This window comes from Salminus brasiliensis, chromosome 18, assembly GCF_030463535.1.
Source record: "Salminus brasiliensis chromosome 18, fSalBra1.hap2, whole genome shotgun sequence".
NCBI classification, from domain to species: domain Eukaryota; kingdom Metazoa; phylum Chordata; class Actinopteri; order Characiformes; family Bryconidae; genus Salminus; species Salminus brasiliensis.
Window position 1 is genome coordinate 19,554,398 of NC_132895.1, and position 19,753 is coordinate 19,574,150.

At 39.9% G+C, this 19,753-nt stretch overlaps 2 protein-coding genes across 3 annotated transcripts; one reads left to right on the plus strand and one right to left on the minus strand.

Moving 5' to 3' along the window:
• rbm22 (RNA binding motif protein 22) lies at nt 1-7,517 on the plus strand. Of its 2 annotated transcripts, XM_072661819.1 has the most exons (11): nt 1-104; nt 1,097-1,150; nt 1,495-1,524; nt 1,657-1,789; nt 1,981-2,081; nt 3,363-3,535; nt 3,674-3,874; nt 4,215-4,379; nt 4,823-4,911; nt 5,276-5,407; nt 6,724-7,517. In XM_072661819.1, exons 1-11 carry the CDS (start codon nt 51-53, stop codon nt 6,870-6,872), a joined length of 1,281 nt encoding a protein of 426 aa, XP_072517920.1. In that variant the 5' UTR covers nt 1-50; the 3' UTR covers nt 6,873-7,517. The 2 variants fall into 2 exon arrangements, with proteins under 2 accessions (XP_072517920.1, XP_072517921.1); XM_072661820.1 differs by lacking the exon at nt 1-104 and having other exon boundaries at nt 1,129-1,150; nt 1,444-1,524.
• Nucleotides 7,518-7,736: 219 nt separating this feature from the next.
• Nucleotides 7,737-16,001, minus strand: LOC140539177 (myozenin-2). The gene is made up of 5 exons (XM_072661821.1): nt 15,926-16,001; nt 11,698-11,852; nt 10,408-10,498; nt 9,938-10,118; nt 7,737-7,917 (listed from the first exon to the last, which is right to left on the minus strand). The coding sequence occupies exons 1-5, from the start codon at nt 15,999-16,001 to the stop codon at nt 7,737-7,739; spliced, it is 684 nt and encodes a 227-aa protein (XP_072517922.1).
• Nucleotides 16,002-19,753: the final 3,752 nt, after the last annotated feature.

A 19,753-nucleotide genomic window follows, 5' to 3' on the forward strand; every position in this document is an offset into this window, starting at 1 on the left:
CTGCTGCGATCAACCAACAAAAAGAGCATTTCCACTCCCTCCAAGCGAACATGGCGACGTCCCTAGGAGCCAACACATATAACAGACAGAACTGGGAGGACTCGGTAAGCACAAACATCTGATATTAAAAATAATATCGCGGATAGTCAGAGGCAGGAGTTAGTGCTGCTGATGAGGATGTCCTCCACAGCTCTGTTTAGACATAGCTAGCTAACCGTAGCCCGGCACACTGCTGGAGGCAACGTTGACGGTAGCTAGCTAGGTTAGCTAGCTAACTGGGCTAACAGCTAGCTAGCTAGCTGCTGCTAATGCTAATGTGTGCTAATGTAACGGAAGCTCCTCTTCATAGCTGGAAATTAAAAACACATTCGGAAGTATAGTCTGAAACAGTCACTCTGAACCCGTTTAAACAACATAGCTGGCTATTTAGGGAGGTAGCGCTAGCTAGCTACCTAGCACATTGGGACGTAGCTAGCTAGGGACGTAGCTAGCTAGGGACGTAGCTAGCTAGCTAGCTAGCTGCCCACACACTGATTGTAGTGCTAGCTAATCTGGCACCAGCCCTAATATTGTATGTCCAAAAGCGCCCAAACACGCCTTCTAATGAGCAGATCCAGCTGCTTTAAGGTGCACTCATTGCTGACACAGCTGTTCAGTTGAGCACAGAAGAAAGGGGATCGTCTAGAGAGGTAGCTGTAGCTATAGAGAGGTAGCTGTAGCTATAGAGAGGTAGCTGTAGCTATAGAGAGGTAGCTGTAGCTATAGAGAGGTAGCTGTAGCTATAGAGAGGTAGCTGTAGCTATAGAGAGGTAGCTAGCAATGCCCACCCTCATTGGGCTGTGGAGCAGTGGAACTGAGTCCCCTAGAGTGATGGAGCTCCTTCCAGCAACTCTGTAGTGCAGTGAGTTGGAGTGGTGTTTGTGATCCAGGATGTGTAGAGGCTCACTAGTTCACTACTAGCTCAAAAGTAGAGGCTTCTAGTGCAGCAAGGTTTGGGCACAGTCCCTATTAAAAAAGGAAGAACTGTAAGAGCTCTTTACACTGAGTGCGCTTTCACGGCCTAACTGTCAGTTCTCATTGGTCTTTACTTAAACAGGACTTCCCGATTCTCTGTCAAACATGTTTGGGTGAGAATCCTTATATTCGAATGGTGAGTATTTTTAATATTTCAAATTGTGTTGCATTGGTCAAAACAATGTGTAAAATAATACACAATTTTCCCTAAATAAGTGTTTTACATCCCCTTCAGGATGTTTGAAATGTTGAATTTGACTTGCTGTAGCATTTGTCGTAGAGAATGTGTGGTAGGAGGGATGGTATCTCTGGTTTTCTGGATCTAAACAGGCTGCAATGTAGTCATTTTTGTTGATCTTGGTGGAACATATTACCTTTTTATTACAGTCTAACACTTTAAACATTCGTAATTGTTTATCTAAAAATAAGCATATAGGATGAAGAACATCAACCTTTCTTTGCTTTTTTTGTTTTCAATAGTCCAAAGAGAAGTATGGAAAAGAGTGTAAGGTAAGGTTATAAATCATCAGTTTTCATTATTAGCTTGGTTGCAGTGATAAATAATGCCCCATACACACATACACATACTACAACTTAAAATTATTATTATTTTTTTAAATAAAAAAACCCTGTTATGTTTAGATCTGTGCACGTCCCTTCACTGTGTTCCGCTGGTGCCCGGGAGTCAGGATGCGCTTTAAGAAGACGGAGGTGTGTCAGACATGCAGTAAGATGAAGAACGTGTGTCAGACCTGCCTTCTGGACCTGGAGTACGGTAATAAACAGCCCCTGTTTTGGTTGATCTACAGTTGACGCTCACTCTAATAGTCACATACAATTTGTAACTTTAAGAAGGTGGCAGCTATGAAATTACATTTAAATATTTGGTTGTTCAAGCTGGTCACGTTTGCTTTGTGTGTATATAAAACCATAAACAAAAACCTCTCTTTTTAAAACCTCAACTAGGTTTACCCATTCAAGTCCGAGACACAGGTTTATCCGTCAAAGACGAAGTGCCAAAATCAGACGTCAACAAGGAGTATTACACCCAGAACATGGAGAGAGAGGTATGTACATGGTTGTTATTGTTGTTGTTATTATTATTATTATTATTATTGTTAATAATAATAATACTGTTGGAAACATTGCTTTGACTGACTTATGATCCTCTGAAAGATCAAAAGATTAAGAAGAATCTTGCTCATCTTCACTGACATGCAAAAATCTTGTAGTTCCAAAAACAGCAGCTGTACAGGTAAAAAAAAAAAAAAAACCCTCAGTAGAAGTCAGTGTAAAAAGATCATCATGGAAATTGGACACAATGTAAAGAATAACTGTCAAATTCAAATTATGTCAAAGTGGAAAAAAGAACAGACATTTCAGAACAGCCGTGTTATGTTGCATAATACTATGACACTAGTGTAATACTGCCTAAACTATAATATTGCATAACTTGATGTTAGTTTTAAGCTGGGGTACAGCCCTCCTGTTGTATTTTGCCTTTGCCCACAGCATTTCACATTTTGTGGATATTCACTTTTAATAAATAAATTCATTCTCAACATCCTAAAAATCATATTTTATTGAAATTCACCAGATCCTATATATTAAAAGAAACTCCTGTGATAGCTGAACTTGTTTCTAGAACCTTCATTGCCTGCCATTAGAGCTGTGTTAAGGCTGACTTATACTTTTTGTATATCTGTGTCTGGGATTGTATGTACAGATGTCTCCATCTTGAATTTGTAGTTGTTCCAGCTGCTGTTGGTTGAGAATTTGGCAGTGTGTATGTTGCAGCCTCTCCAAGCTACTTTTACCCATGATCCCCTTCTTTGTGTTAAAGACGTGCTTCTACACAGAGGTGTTAGTTTCAACAAATATAGATTTATGGTCAATAGTTGTGCTGGGGGGGGGGGACAACAAACTGATAACACTTTAGGAGCGGTTCAGAGTGGAGAATAAGACTATGTTCTTTCAATGATATCTTCAGCGTCTATGACAGGCAGATTCTGTTTTATTTTTTACCGAGAATAACTGGTTTATTTAGAGTTTTTGGATTATGATTGAATGATAAATGTCTGTCTGACTATATAGTGAAAATGTTCCTCTAACGGCTTTCCCTGGTTTGTGAAGTGGAGTGGACATAAGGGCATGTGGCAGGTTTCTGGTGCTCAAGCATGCTTATGAACAGCAAATGCAATGTAATATATCATCACATTTCTTTCATTCTGGACATACATTCTTCATTTTGGCCAAAAAGAAGCCATCAGAGAATTTTAAGCAGCTCCATTTCTGTCCAGCTTAGTCCTTTTACAATAACAATCGCCTCCTTTCTGTCTGTTTTCCAGATTGCTAATTCTGATGGCACACGGCCAGTGGGTGCTCTGGGGAAGGCCCCTGGGTCCAGTGACATGCTGCTGAAGCTAGCACGCACCACACCTTATTACAAGAGGAACAGACCACACATCTGCTCTTTCTGGGTGAAAGGAGAGTGCCGGAGAGGAGAGGAGTGTCCGTACAGGTGAGCTAGCTGTGTTTGTAGGAACAGTAGTGTGCAGGAGTAGGACATTTTTGTGCTCTAGTTTGCAGTAGACATCGCACTGCCTTGAGTGATGTTCCACCTTGCTTAATGAGGTCATTCTTGGCTGGAATACCATAGGCACGAGAAGCCCACTGATCCAGATGACCCTCTGGCTGACCAGAACATTAAGGACCGTTACTATGGAATTAATGACCCTGTGGCTGATAAGCTTTTGAAGCGAGCCTCCACCATGCCCAGACTGGATACACCTGATGACAAATCCATCACCACGCTTTATATTGGAGGACTGGGAGATACCATTACAGATTCAGAACTCAGGTGAGTGCACTTCATCATATAAGGATCAGTTGGGTCAGGAAGGAGTTCTTCAGTTTTAGAGATGGGTGTGGATTTCTGGTGATTAATAATTAATCATTTTGACAGGTTTTGGGACAAATAGACAAAAGACCCATCTAAGTGAAGCTAAATGTTGAAATATTTCAGACAAAACATGACATTTATACAATGTAAACCCTACAAGAATTCAAGTTCGAGTTTACGTTAATTAATTATTTTTTTAAAAGCAGAGAATCAAATGGCACAAATGATTAATTGCTTGTGTTTTAAAAATCTGACCTATCTGTCCCTATCTGGTCTTCTGTCTTGGATTTTTCCTCAGGAACCATTTTTACCAGTTTGGGGAGATTCGCACCATCACTGTAGTGCAGAGGCAGCAGTGTGCTTTCATTCAGTTTGCCACGCGCCAGTCTGCAGAAATGGCTGCAGAGAAATCCTTTAACAAGCTCATCATCCACGGCCGACGCCTCAACGTCAAATGGGGCAGGTGAGAAGTGAATAAGCACAGGAATGAATTCAATAACCAAAGTTGGTTACATAAAGGGTGTTAGTCTAAGCATAGGCTTAATGCTATTTTTAATTATGAAACTCCACTGGCATTGCTGTTTCATATATGCCCTTAACAGCCTTAAGTGTTTTGATTACATTTGCATTTTTTAACAAATTGAATAACGTATTTAATAAAAAGATTCCAGATTTTAGAAAATACACAATACAGTGTAAACGTTTTAACTCATGCCTTGATTTATATTCCATAATAATGTCTTGAATGTAGATTATAAATATTTTTGTAAATTTGTTGTTTAAATTTAGTTAAAACTAGCATATCAGGATTGTTTTGTGCCTCGTCTCTGCAGCCGAATGGCCATCATCTAAACGCTTGAAAGTGTATCTTTAAGAATAACAGCATGTTGCTTTCATGTGGAATAGATCCCAGGCAGCACGAGGGAGGGAGAGAGAAAAGGACGGGGTGACTGAGAGTGGAATGAGGCTGGAGCCTGTGCCAGGCCTCCCAGGAGGTAAGAGCTGTGGAGCCTGCTTCTGGGCACCCAGTTAAACATAAACTCAATGACTGTTAAAAGGATTATAACATCTCCTAGCTTTGCACAAGGCAAGGAATGGTAAAGGGGATCAGTGTCCCTTTTTTCCTTTTCTTTACTAAGAATTCAGTTTTTCTCTTGGAAGCATATGGTGCCGTACGATGCAGGTGCTTAGTAATTTAGTACCTTTTTAAAATATTCAACCCCTATGCAAAGCTAAGATGCAGGTATACAGGCCACTGCAGATTTATCCTTTAATACCGTGACAGTAATCCTTTAATACGTCTGTATATACTGTGCTGTATGTCCTGGGTAGTTCATAACTCTGTGCTCTTTTTAACAGCATTGCCTCCACCCCCTGTGTCGGAGGACGATACGTCAGCCAACTATTTCAACTTGGGTCCTAACAGTGCTCCTGCGGTCCTAAACTTGGGAATCCCTCCTCCGCCTGGTGTAGCCATGCCTCCACCTCCAGGTAGGGTTTTCTCCAGCTTTAAAATATGGCCTAACCTATATATCATTCATCAGATATTAAAGTGCCACAGACTTTATAAACAGACCTTATTGGCCAGCTGGCCACAGTAAGGACATTTTCAGAAAATATGTAAATATGAGTTTGTCTGCAGTGTATAAAAAAACTATCGCAGAAACACCGTTTTTCCAATGGGCGAATCGCACCCCTTTCTTTGTGAGCCGAGTTGAGGCTAAATTATGCTAATACACACACCCGCCATAGAAACCCAAATCCAAGCACATTGACCTCACTATAAACCAGTTATTTCACATCCATACATGACAAACAGATATCAGTCCAGAGTCCAGCCCAAAGCCAGAAATGTGTGCTCATTTTGTTTGTTCTGGCATCTTGTACACTAGAGTCTCTCTGATTTTAGTACACCACAAATAACCCAATAGTTCTAAGCCCAGGTCCTGGTCTACTGCTGTCTTGCACCCAAACACCTGATCCAACTAATGATCCCATTAACAAACCCTTCCTGAGGTGATCGGATTGTGTTAGAGCAGGAAAACATAATACATGTAGTATAGTGGTTCTGTGGGACCACGATAATTGGCTAATTACTAACTAATTAATAGCCCCCTCATTCCTTTTGCTTACTTTATTGGATGCTATGGTGTTGTAAGGACTGATGTAGTTTTAAGTGCCCTGTGCAATAAAAAAAAACAAAAAACACAACGGTGCACAGCACTCCCCTGAACTGGGATTTATGAACCAATGGATTATTTATAAGTGGCTTGTTTATATTTATTTTTAGACTTAATAGACTTAGAATAAGTCATTTAATAGTCCAATAGTCATATTTCTTAAAAGGTTGATAATCAGCATTTTTCATGTTTTTTAGTATTTTCCCCCCAAAGACCACATTTTCCCCAACCTCGGAGTTAAATGAGCTATTTTGTAGCAATGCCATTATGTAAATGAGCTCAGTTCTGATTGAATGTCCTGTATGGTGGCTTGTCCAATCAGTAGTGTGGGCTACTATATTTTTAGCTTGAAGGCATGGGGTCTGAACTGCCATAGATAAATAATGTGGAAATGCAGTTGCAATCGAAATTGGCAGTGGGGCTGAATAATTTGGTTCATTGCCAAAATTAACAGACTTTCAGCTATTGGCAATAAAGCCATTAAACAAGAACAATTTAAACAGCTCAACACAACTGAAAGAACATGATAGAAAGAACAGTGCTATCTCCAAATTTAACACTAAATACCAACGGAAACTTTTTGGGCCTGTGTGTCAGTGACTGATGGACTTTATCTATGCTCTGCAGGTTTTGGCCCCCCTATGTTCCACTCCATGGATGCCATCGCCCCTCCTATGCCCCCTCCCATGGGCATGAGACCTCCTGGTCAAGTGCACTACCCTTCCCAGGATCCTCAGCGCATGGGTGCACATGCTGGACGCCATGGAGGCACCTAGATGATCAGCAAGCTACCTCACTGATGTGTGCAGGAACACATACAGGCTCTGCCTTTCTGCCACTGCCCTCGTTTTTCATGTCCTTTGTATCTTTAACTTTTAATGGACTTGTTGATGCAGGGTTTAGACAATTAGCAAATACACAATACACACCTACACTTTTATAACCAGCTTATAATTATAGTAAAATATCCCAGTGTTTTTAACGTTTTAAAAGTTTCAAATCCTCTGTCCCCATTTTTATTTGTTTTATATTTGGACTTAAACGTTTTCATTTCTGCTTACATTTGTTACCTTTATTGGATGTGGCGGAGTTTTGAGTGTTTAGAAAGTAGTTTCTTTTCTTTTTTTTTCCCATATAGTTGTAATGCGATTATAGACCGTCCCGGTTAAAAATCTAGAAGACCTGGTTGAAGTGACCAATAAACACCACAAGAGGCCAGTGTTGACCATTTCTAGTAGTCTGTAGGCTCATGTTGTCAGGGAATAGGGGAACCCTTAAATGAATGAAAACCACCTTTTTCCATTCTGTAAACCTATTTATCCCCCTCAATCCAACTGGCCAGCAAGAAATGTCAAAATTGAGCTTTGCTAATAAGGTTATTTTGTCTTCTGCAGTGTCCTATTAAAGTGTCTCTTGCTTTATGCCGATGCCTGAAGCTCATAAAATGTAACGGGGCTGTAAAAATGTAAATCAGCTGTCTAGAAACACACATGTAAACGTTAATGACTGGCTCACATTGCAGTTGGTGTGCTGGCATTCCATGCATACTAATCAAGCAGTATCTCAAGTCCCTGTGCCAATTCTCCTCGCTGATCAGCACCTTTGGCATGTGTGAACATCAGCTTTTCTCTGTGGTGGTTTTACAGGTTGTCCGTCTCGGAGGGTTGAGCCCTCCAGCCGGCAGGAGCGCGATTGAAGTTAGGCCGGTGGCACATTCTCTCCCAGGTGAGGTTGGGCTCGGTGAAGGTCTGCTGCATCTCAAAGCCAGGCAGCGGTAGTGTCCTCATGCTGCCTGCTGTCCCTTCGAATGGCATTGGAGCTCTGTCAACCCAGAGAATTATAATTAGCATGTCTGTTAAAGCCCAGAGGGAGTCATAAGTCTATTGCTTTTTTTCTATTGCTTGGAATCTGCACATCAGCTACTTGTAGAGTGGGAGTAAACATGCTTCTGCCCCTCCTCCCTCTACATTTCTCAGTGTTCCATTAAACACATTAGTAGGGTGAAAAGAAGAGGAGTAAAAACGCCTTGCTCTCTGCTGCCACTTTTAATCTGGAACATTAAAACATGGAGTCTTAACATAAGACAGCATTCATCCGGAAGCTCGTTCCTGCCAGATAAAGGCGGAAAATCAATCCCCTTTCACCGCTGTCTGTTTCAGACAGCAGTATATTAACAATATTACTGCATGTGTAGAAATGGCTTAATTTCTTGGGAGTTGTGACAGTCATGATAGTTCTGCCAAAGGCACATCAAATAGTTAAATAATTTCATTTCATTTTAGCACAAAAGTCCATAAAGGCATGAGGGGCCCCCTGGGGGCATTGGGGCCCTACTAAAGAAAAAGATGATGGAGTCCACTCTCACTTAAATAGTTTCTTCTTATGCATTGTTAAGTTGGTTTATGGAAGGAACATCACTAGATGCAGTGGAACATTGGTCACTGTCTTCACAAAAGTGTTATCTGATGCAGACTTAAGAGAGTGCGGATACGGGCGCTTGTGAGTATTCTTGGTAAAATGTAAAGAAATGGGACCCTTAGACTAAGTTCTCATTTATCTCAGCCAGGTTTGGAAGGCTAGCAGCAATTTGATGCATTTTGCCTGTTGCGTTGAGTTTGCATGAGTCTGCACTAGGACTACATGTATTTGTCTTTTCGCATAGTAAACGTATATCTCAAGAGTATCCAGTAAGTTAGTGCTGTGAGCCACCCCTAAAGGACCTGCTTTACACATGCATTTCTGGACAAGCTGAGAGATACAGAACCGGCAGTGAAAATGGAAGAAGCATGTGGACTGATATGGTAGAGCGATATTACAGGACTTCACACTAATATGACATGAGTTACGCAGTGCTATGCAGTTCTCGCTTGTGCTGTTCTGCCTGCTTTGCCAGTTACACAGTGCAGTAGCCGGTGCACTGAGCAAAGAGGCAGAAGAAAACCATGTTGGAGGAAGCGAGGAGGATAAAAAGAGCGTGGCTGAGCAAGAGAACTGACAAGAGGATCTTGGACTGGTTTTAACTAGTTAGCGAGAGCGAAAAGAGAGAAAAGGATGGAAGACAGATGCTGAGCTGGTCCTCTTTTTGTTGGAATAGGCATTAACAATGTATTAGCTGGCTAGCTTGTCTGGTGGTGTTGCGCATGCTTGGTGTTTTTCTGTGTTATGCAGAGTTAGTTTATTTGCTAGTTTTTGATAATCAGCTAAGCCAGAGCATTTTCCCAGAGGTATAGCCACTAGCCGGACATCTCGAGCTGGCGTTAGGGAACTTTCTGGATAATGCGCTTGGGCTTTGGTACTGGTAGCAAGTGGTCTTGCGTTGGTTGTTGTCTAATTGTGTTGGCTACCTAAAATACCAGTACTTACATCATTTACATTTATGGCATTTAGCTGACGCTCTTATCCAGGGCGACTTAAAAGATTAGTCGTATTACAGATGTGGGCCAATGTAGTGTTAGGAGTCTTGCCCAAGGACTCTTATTGGTGTAGCGCAGCATAGTCACCCAGACTGGGAATCGAACCCTCCATCTCCCACATGGTGCAATATCTCATTGGCAGATAGTGGTGTTATCTGTTGCGCCACACCAACCACATCATGCTAATAAGTACTGAGTACTGAATAAGTCCTTTTTTCAACGTATCCTTGATCTTAAAAACAGTGATTAGAAGATTCAAAATCTGAGGAGTGACCAAACCAACACTGAAGTAAAAGTATTACCTTAAAAAAATTCAGACAAATTTAGGCAGAAGATTCAGGTCCTTTGTTCCAACTGTCTGGAACAGCTCAGAGTCTGACGCTGGCGAAATCACATTATGTACTGCTTAGTGTTAATTTGTAGCCTACCTGTTGAAGCATTTGTAGGTGGCAGGTGTGAGTTTGTAGGGGGGTTCTGGCAGAAGGGCATTAATGTTAGCTAGCAGTGTTGCGCTGTCATCTGGTTGTTCCCATGGTGAGCAGTAAGACTTTGGGACGATTGTAACATTGAACTTCTCATGAGGAACCTCTTGCAGGGGCCCAGAATAACCTAAGAGAGTTGGATAAAGGGAGAAAGTAAGGCTTGGTAAGCTGTTGCTGGTCCAGTTTATCTACCAATGCTATTAGTTTCCAAACTGGTAATGGAACTCAGTGGATTATTAACAGATTAGAGTCTAGATTTTGGGTTGAGGATCTTAGGTGAGAGTCAGTGTGAGGTTTAATCAAGTTCAACTCAAGCAAAATTAACTGTTCCTGCTTTCACTTCATGTTCATATAGTGCTTTTTACAGTTACATGAACATTGACACACTTGGACATTTGGTGCACTCATATAGTCACCTGGTGCAAGAACACTGGGATTTCCTTTTTTGGGTTTCTCAGGAGGGATAAAGGCCTCTCCGACCTCCTGGACCTTATTCTTCTGTAAGAGCTTTAAATAGGGAAGTAAACAGAGGTAAGTTTGTTCACAGATAGTTTATTATGATCTGCATGTTCTGTGTTGGGACCGATGGATTACAGTAGCACTCAATCGTTCAGTGAAATCTGCTCAATAATAGTGACAGACATCACAACTGGAATGAGCAAAAAGTGAGAAACTGTAGAGAAATTAACTCTTTACAGTAGTGGTGGTGGGAATCAGGGGGTCCATACCACAAATATAGCCATTGTGTTTTCTATCCTTAGTTATAAATATAAATATAGGTATAAATATTTATAAATAGATAAATATATCAAATGTGAGATAACATAGAATAATGATAAAATAAGTGCATATATCTCTCCACCATAAATAGATTAATAATACATTTGGACGTCTCAAAATGGTTTTATGTAATATTTTATGTCAAGTTATTTTTAGAGGTATTCATTTTCAAATCTCTGGTTCTTACCATCTCCGACTTTGTTTACCTCTTAACCAATGAATTATTCATACACATTTTTAAAGTCAGTGGAATTCACTTTCTAGGGATGTTTTTTTTAATGTCTTTTACATGAATGTAAACAAACAAAAACATCACAAATCATACACTGGCATCAATTTCGCTATTTAGACTAGTCTAGAGTTCTTAGACTTGGTGTGCAATGAAGGCAAAATCTCCATATGTCCAAATGTTTGTGGACTCCCCATCTAATAAATGCATTCAGCTACTTCAAGTTGCACCCATTGCTGACACAGTTGTGCAAATGCACAAACACTGCTTATCTATTCCTTGTGGAGAAGTACTGCAAACAGTGAACCTATTGGCACCATGCCTGAAGCCCCCCAGCGTTGAGATGTGGAGTTCTATGAATTGATGAAGCTCCATGCAATACTTTTAGAATGAGTTGGGTAATTTGGGAGATGAGGTTGGGTGGTGAGCATCCAACATCCTGACCTTACTAACGCCACTGTCGCTTAATGCGGTCAAATCCTAACAGAAAGCTTTTCCTGGACAGTAGAGACAGTTACTTCAACAAAAGCAGGTTAGCATCTTTTTGTAATACCCTTGATTTTAGAAGAAGCAATGAACGAGCAGGTGTCCCAATACTTTTGTCCATATAGTGTAAGCGTGTAAACTGTTCATACTGTTTAAATTTGCCCTCATATGTGTGTAAAATAACAAGACAGTGCACAGCATGTCAGCTCACATTCTCGTGTTTGCCCACAACACTCTCTAGAGTGAACCGCTCCACTCTCTTCTGTCTCTCCTGGAACATTCTGGAGCCCCTGTTTGTCCGCAGATTCAGCTCTTCCATCATCACGTCCTGAGGAACGCTGATCTTCTTTCCCAGGTTGAAATGCTCTGATACACACACACACACACATAATAAACTATAATTAAGTATTAGAATCGCACAGAAGTTACATCTACATGTCTGTAGACTACATCTCATGGTTTTCCAATGCTGAATTTGTGTAAACCAATACTTCATTGTCCATAATTAGTGGTCAGTTTCTGACCATCCGATCACTATTGGATTTTCTATCTAGCAGTGACTTTGGTAACATGACTGTACCCAATACATTAATTCCAGCTCCACATACACTTGCAGGCCTGTGTATTACTGCACCACCAGCTACATAATGTCTAGTTAGAGGTGAGTCTGTCCATCATTTGAAGGGGGCTGATCAATTGTGCATCTGCAGACGGGCTGTAATTATTAAATGTGTATCCACCAAGTGCAACTATAAGCAAAGGTGTCAAAAGTATTTGCATTCATTGCTCAGATAGAAGTGGAGATACTAGGGTTTAAAAAGACTTCTATAGAAGTTGAAGTATCAACTTTTTACTCCAGTAAAAGTATAAAAGTAATGTAAGGAAAACAAAGGCCAAACGCTTAGGCCACATGGGCCTAAAGTGCACTACCCCACCTCCCCATAATGACTATAATCTTAAATGTTATATTTATCAAATATATTAAAGGAACATCTATGTGCAGTACTGAGCATTAACATGTGTTTCATGGAGGGAAAATATATTGAGTAGTTGCTTATAAGGATTGTAATGGTGCAAAAAGTCAGAGGCATGTTATCAATAAGCTTTATTGGAAAGTAAAAGAGAGGCTTAGTTGGGACATTTCCCTCCAGTTCTCTTGAGTCTCTGCCACGGACATCTTCATACTAGGCTACATACGTCTGCTATGTCACACTTTCCGGATGGCGCGATTTATCTGGATAGTTTAGTTTTTTTGTTGTTGTTTTTTTTTTTTTACGAAGACAAGCCGAATGAAACATAAATGAAATAAGAGTAAAGAGGCTATTTATTAAAATGTAAGGAATAGAAAGTACAGATAATTGGGTGAAAATTTAAGGAGTAGAAGTAAAAAGTCAGCTGAAATAGAATTCCTCCAGTAAAGTATAGATAACCAAAATTTCTACTTAAGTAAGGTAACGAAGTATTTGTACTTCGTTACTTAACACCTCTGACTATAAGGTTTATCTGATAAAATAGCAAAGTGAGGGGATTCTGATAAAGTGCCAACTCTAGAGAACTTTTTAAGCATCTACTGAAATAATTTTTAAAGAAGAGCATGCATGGCTCCATGATCTTGACTACTGGCAGCACCGCTATTGTAAAAAGAGATCTGTCCCATCCAGCACTTTGCTCTAAATGGCATTGCTGTTTGTTGAAACAATGTTATTTTGGCCGGAAGTGCAAGTTAAAAAGTTGTCCTTTTCAAGTGGTTGAAGACACATTAAACAGTCCTTACATAAACGGCTTTTCAACCACTTGAAAAAGACGTCATTTCACCTTTCAGTTTCAGCCAAACCTTTGACTCATTCAGCCAAAATGGGACGTAGTTTCAATGAACAGCATTGACGTTTTTCAGTGTCTTTTTAAAAACGCAGTGCTGTGTGGGTTAGGAAACCCACCCATATGCCGGATCTGACAATCTGACAATTTTCATTTTGGGCTCCAAGCTTCATGCTCAATGCACATGGTTGTTTTTTAACAAGCAGTTTACACATGACAGTGATGACTGTGCCATCCTGGATATGAGCTTTGGGAGCCCTAATGATGCCCAGACTTTGTTCTAATGGAGTCAGGGAGGCTTACACTGGTGTTTCTGGTAATTTATGAGGCATGTGTGCTGTGGTTTCAGCAGCGTTCCTATTTAAGGGTCTGTCAGACCCTGTTAGTGAGCATCAGACTTCATTGTTGTTGCTTCCTGAGGCAGATTTTCAATGGCTTCTGTCCTAATTTTGCCTTTGAAACACCTGCAAATTGGACACCCAGGCCGTCTGTTGGACGTCTGGAATTGCTTAAGAAGCTCAAGACTTGGTGTTGTTTTAAACAATGAAATGTATACAAATGCATCAGGACTACATTGATCATTTGTCTATTGACCTTTTTATATTTTGGTATTTTGTGTATTACTTGGAGAGGTGTTAAAATACACAAATGCATCAATGTAAATGCAGATTTTGGATTAATTTATTATAAATGTTACAAAATATATATAATATTTAATTATATATATATAAAATTATATATATATATATATATATATATATATATATATATATATATATATATATATATATATGATTAAATATATAGGATTATATACAATAATCCTACAATATAATACAATAGGATTATTATGCAAAATAATGTAAATAATAAGAATAAAACTTTGAGGTGTATATTACACACACGTGGCAAGCATGCAATTTCACAATACATTGAATCATGTCCTAAACAGTTATGAAAGCAGCTCTACAATGGGATGTATGCTGTATTCATCTTGGAATAGTTGAATAATGAGAGTTCAGTACAGGGACGTGTCTGAACCTCAAACACTGTTGTCTCTTCATTAACAAGAAACCAAAAATCCAGGAAAACCAAAACAGAGCTGGAAAATGGGCAAACATTTCCCCAAACATTATTTTTACACCTCTAAAACTTACACACAGGCCACTATCAAACTCTGTATGTGATGAAGCAAAAGCAGGGGAACGTATAGGGATTTGTGCTAGGTTAGAAGCTAAAGCTATCTGACCGGCACCCGCATAAAAACATTGGACTGCCTCAGCTGGAGCTAAACACACTCCAGAAGTAAAAGTACAGGATTTTTTTTTACCAGCAAGCCAAACATGAGGAAGCGAGTGGGGGCAAAGCTAATAGTGAACAGGCTCCGATTGCTTCAGCTTCTGTGGTATGTGGCTGTAATGGTGACGTAACCCTGCATAACCTATCGGTTATATATATGATAAAATGAATACATTTAAAGATAAAGTGTTTAATTGCAATAATGTCTGTGCTTTTTTTGTAATTAGTTGGAAATTAAATGTCTCACCTCACATTACAGAGGTAACGTTTATAGTACCTTATAATGTATTTATAATAAATCATAACATAAACTGTCAATCACTTTACCTGAAGCGCTCAATGATGGCATTTTAAACATGTATAATGCGTTTATAACTATTAATATGAATTATAAGTGCTTTATAATTATGCACAGGTCATTATTATGCACAGGTGTACAATATGACACTATGATGAATAGTGACACTTGTGTTACTACATGTTTATAAGTTACACAGTAATTCATAATAGCTCATTATAAGAGCCCTATGAGACATTATTGGAGTGTATAAGTATCCTTACAAAGCATTATTACTAAGTTACAACGAATTATAACCGCATTTATAATGACTTATAAATACAGACGTCATAGAAAGTACTACCAAATACTCTATACATGCGTTTTTTGGCACCTTAAGTTGAATCTAATTATTTATGATAATAAATTTGTTGTGATATATTGTGACGATCATATTGAATGTAAGGTCAAGTTTTTACAGGCATTGCTGTAATGCTTAAGCAGACTTACTAAGCTCATGAATAATAGTTATGTTTAGCTGTATACTATTAGTACAGTAGTGTGCATCACCCGGAGAGACAGAAACCGACACCTCTCTATTTTATATTCTCTGTTTCGCCTTGGTTAAACATCAAAGGCATGTCTGGGCTTGGGCTCTTCGAGTCTAACAGCGCAATTGAATCATTAAATTTGACACTGGTTTACTGGACGGATTCGGTGCCCGCTGGTTTCGCAATCAGCTCCTGTTTGAGAGGCTTCCAACTCGTGCCCAATCATGAGGGGGTGAGTCATCCCTCCCCTCCAGACGAAAGCTATTAGACCCCTGTCGTGATATTGCATTACACACCCTCACGCCGCTTCAGCTGCCACAGCCGGCGTGGCACAGTGGATGCCGGCCATATGTAGAGTTTTAATGTCCTTGTATAAAATTGTCTGTTCTGACCATTTGTCACTGACGGAATAGAGAACGCTTCGGCTCATCAGGATATCATGCATGTTTTATGTCTGTTCTGCAGTTGTTTGGGTTGTGGTTGGCGTGACTTACCTCCTTGCGCCTCTGAGCACAGCTGTGGATCCCATTGCTGTCTCTCTTTGGCCAGGCCAGCGGACAGAACACGCATGATGCTCTGAGAAGTGTTGACCAGTGAAACAGCTTAATGGCACAGAGCAGCGCTTCATTTGACATTCTCTTACATTCCTAATGAACCAGTAATGGATTATGGTATCTCTTTTTTCCTTCCACTGTAAAAATGTCGTCAGGTCGTATTAAACTGATTAATGAACTGATTACGTGGTGTTTTTAGAGATTCACAGGATCTGTCCTCACTTGGTTTAGATCCTATTCGACTGATCGCTACCCATTGGCCATGTCCCACTGTAAAACCCCCCTATTTTGCTGCACTCCTCCCTCTAACCCCTTTGTTTTTTCTTCCTTTCGGTTTTCTCTCTCTCTTTCCCATGTATTGACATGCCCTGTTTCTACTGTTACATCCTGGTACTGCTAGACCTGGCTCTCCACTACCCTGCTGGCTGCTGTGATGCTGTCCTGCTCAGGATCTTTACATTTTCAGATTCATCCTCACCTCACTGCATAGCTGTCCATATGACTGTTTACCTGCATGGATTTTTACATTTCACTCACATTTTCATCATATATGGTTTAATGGCACATTTGCCACAGCTCTTAATTCAATTATATTTAGTTAATTTCTATTCTCATTGTTCTGTTATTTGCTGTGCTGTCCCGTGTCGACTAGAGGGGGACGGGTTCCCCTTTTGAGTCTTGGTTCACCTCAAGGTTTCTTCCTCTCAGTCTGAGGGAGTTTTCCTTGCCACTGTCGCTCTTGGCTTGCTCAAAAGAGGTACGGACCCTGTGATCTCTGCAAAGCGGCTTTGTTGTAAAAAGGGCTGTAGAAATACATTTGAATTGAATTGAATTGAACTTCTCTTAGTTCTCTTCTCTCAAAAGTTCTCTGCATCTCAGTTGGGTCAAGGTTTTTTAGTCTGTGTTTCGCAGTTCCAGCTGCATTACTGATGTTTTTGAGTTGCTCAACCTCATATGTATTGTTGACTGAACTGAGATGCATGAACTGTGACTTTGGAGAACTATTGGCTAAACTAAGTTGAGTTAACTCAGCACTCAGTTGAGTCAGAATCAGTTACTTCATCATTTTAAGTTGGCCAGACTCTGCGCAGGATTGTACACACATCCCAGACACATCACATGAGATTGAAGAGAACGCTATATCTGCAAACTTAAAACTTCACAGGAGCAGAAGAATACTTAACACCTTATCACTGAGGTACATCGAGGCTAATGTAGGCTGTTTGCTCTGTTTGTCTGTTTGTCATGGAAAGTTCTTGCAGTGTAAAAGGTAGACTGAGCTTTCCGCTGATGGCTTTAAAAATAAAACAGGACAAAACTGGACGAGAGTTTGATACGAGAGCAATGGAACATTTCTAGAGTTCAGATCAAGATTCTATCCTACATTCTTATTCAAACGTTTGTCTTATGAATAATAGTTAGTTTATTCAATAATAACATGTCTAATGTAACACTTCTGGGTTCTGGGTTCTTTAATAAAGGCAAAGTTTATACATGCTTACAGAATAGAGTTCTTCGAGGGTTGTTTAGTGAAGACTAAAGTGATTCTATACAGAAGTATGACAACAAAGAAACGATTGAATGTTAAAATGTTTCTATTTCTGCTGTCACACAATAACCACCTCCATTTTTTGCCATTTTTATGGTGTGACATAATTTAAGTTCTTCATATTGTATTAAAAGTATCTAATAAATACACCAATAGAAAAAATGACTAAATGACTTGGTTTGAGCTTTTTGTTAAAGGTTAAGAAGGCTTTTTTCATCTTCTGTCAAGTGTCCAATTTGGAGATACAAGGATCGTGTGACAGAGACAGAGAAATATAAGACTGTTAATTTTATTATAGCTCAATTATTAATGAGTCATCTACAGCCGTGCCGTGTGTCATTTGTCAAAAGTATTTCAAGTAGTACAATTTCTTGTACTTTTTTCTAGAGTAGTGATGTATTTAGAGAAAACTGTAAAAGCAACAAGTAGATTTTAAGTGATTTGAGTGAGTTTACACTTATTTTAGTGTAAGGATGTTGTACAGTAGAAATTAACATTTTCTCTCAGAAATCATGCTCTTATGCGAGGCTGTTGCTGACGGACTTACCAGGTTATGAAGCGAGAGCCTCCTCTCCTATACTGATGCGGTGCGGAATGGATACAACCTGGCTTGAAGAGCTAACTCTTATGTTTGCCTGGGACAGGGATGGACCCTCAGTCATGTCTTGGTTAGATCACAGGCTTATAATAGAGCAGAATGTGCTGTATAGTTAATGAACTAGGATTAGCACAGCGGGTTCTCCGTCCTCCCCTCTTATAAAAACATGATCCATACGGCCGGTCACAGATCCTCTCAGATTTACAGGACCTGCCAGCTAGCTGAGTCATGCCTAAGTATGTCCACACAGTTCACAGTCACATATTGAGGGGAATCTCTGAGCTACATGTTTCAGACTAAAAGCCTAAACCTGTTATCTTTGCCTTCTCGCTCATTCGCACTGAACAGCTTTCAGAGCTCTCTGAGAGTTGTAGATATAGACTTCAGTGTTCCTCATTTGAGGTGATGTATTGGGAACAATGCAAAATGGTACTGAAATGCTGGTTCCTGAAAAAATAAGGATTTTTACCCTAAACAAACTGATGCTTGGTTTGCTTGTTTAGTTTCACACAGGAGCTATAAGGCTAATGTAGCTCAGGTTATAGAAACGTATGGTGAGCAATTAGCATGCTGCAAACAATCTCACCTCAAACCTCATCAAGTTAATAAATAATCTTGAGAAGACTTGGTTATCTGGTGTCTGACACTTGATTTAAGAGGGGTGCAAAGTGATGCCATCTCCCAGTTATAAAATAATTTTCCACTTTTCCAATGTTGCTGTTTTTACTTTTTGGGTTTTTTTTATGTTCTGTTAAAATTTCAGAATGAAAGGACAAATAGAAATGGTCAAAAATGACTTAAAACTAAAATATTGTAAGTAAATACATTTATTTATTTATTTATTTATCGATTTTACTTCAACCTCCCTCCTTCCAGCCATGACATCTCAACTACAGTGTTCCCAGAGTCCACTTTCTGAAAACAAAAATATGGTCACTCTAGCATGTGGGTCAAATGTTTTCTAGATGATGATCAGCACACATTCAACCAGGCGTACATTCAGTAGCTTAAATACCAGTAGCAGCATTCTGGAAGTCTGGAAGATTTTTGCCTGGTCAGTCATTTACGGATAGGTGTTTATCATGAAGGAGCCTGCCGCAACAATTTAATTCAATTATATTTATACAGCACTTTTTTCAACAAAGCAGAGATCCGGGTCTGAGCCCCTTCTGAGCAAGCTAGTGACAACAGTGGCAAGGAAAAACTCCCTCGGGTAGAGAGGAAGAAACCTTGAGAGGAACCTTGAGAGATTCAGTAGGGAAACCCATCCTTCTCAGGTTGACACGGGATAGACACAGATCTCCACCATACAGGAGCTCCACCAAATCTCCAGAAAGAGGCTCAGCTCATCAGTGCCGTGGCCTATCTGCACCAGCAGGACATTGTCCATCAAGATCTTAAATGCAGTAATGTTCTGCTGACAGCTGATGACCAAATCAGACCATCTTTAGTATTAGATACATTTAATTTTTGAGGCCAATATGAAAAAATCTACCGGCAGAAACCTGTAAAGTATCCAGATGGGATCAGAGTGGAGGAGTCCTGTCAGGACTTTATCTCCTACATGCTGCAGTTTCATTATTTCACTCAGCCTCGGGTGACAGAGATGGCGCAGCAGCTT

Excerpts from the sequence above, each read along its gene's own strand:
- rbm22 (XM_072661819.1), top strand. The coding sequence starts at position 51 with ATGGCGACGTCCCTAGGAGCCAACACATATAACAGACAGAACTGGGAG. Across the intron at positions 2,082-3,362 it reads CCCAGAACATGGAGAGAGAG|ATTGCTAATTCTGATGGCAC; the intron begins GTATGTACATGG and ends TCTGTTTTCCAG. Across the intron at positions 3,536-3,673 it reads GGAGAGGAGTGTCCGTACAG|GCACGAGAAGCCCACTGATC; the intron begins GTGAGCTAGCTG and ends GGAATACCATAG.
- LOC140539177 (XM_072661821.1), bottom strand. The coding sequence starts at position 16,001 with ATGCGTGTTCTGTCCGCTGGCCTGGCCAAAGAGAGACAGCAATGGGAT. Across the intron at positions 11,853-15,925 it reads GTGCTCAGAGGCGCAAGGAG|AGCATTTCAACCTGGGAAAG; the intron begins GTAAGTCACGCC and ends TGTGTGTATCAG. Across the intron at positions 10,119-10,407 it reads TCCCAGTGTTCTTGCACCAG|GTTATTCTGGGCCCCTGCAA; the intron begins GTGACTATATGA and ends CAACTCTCTTAG.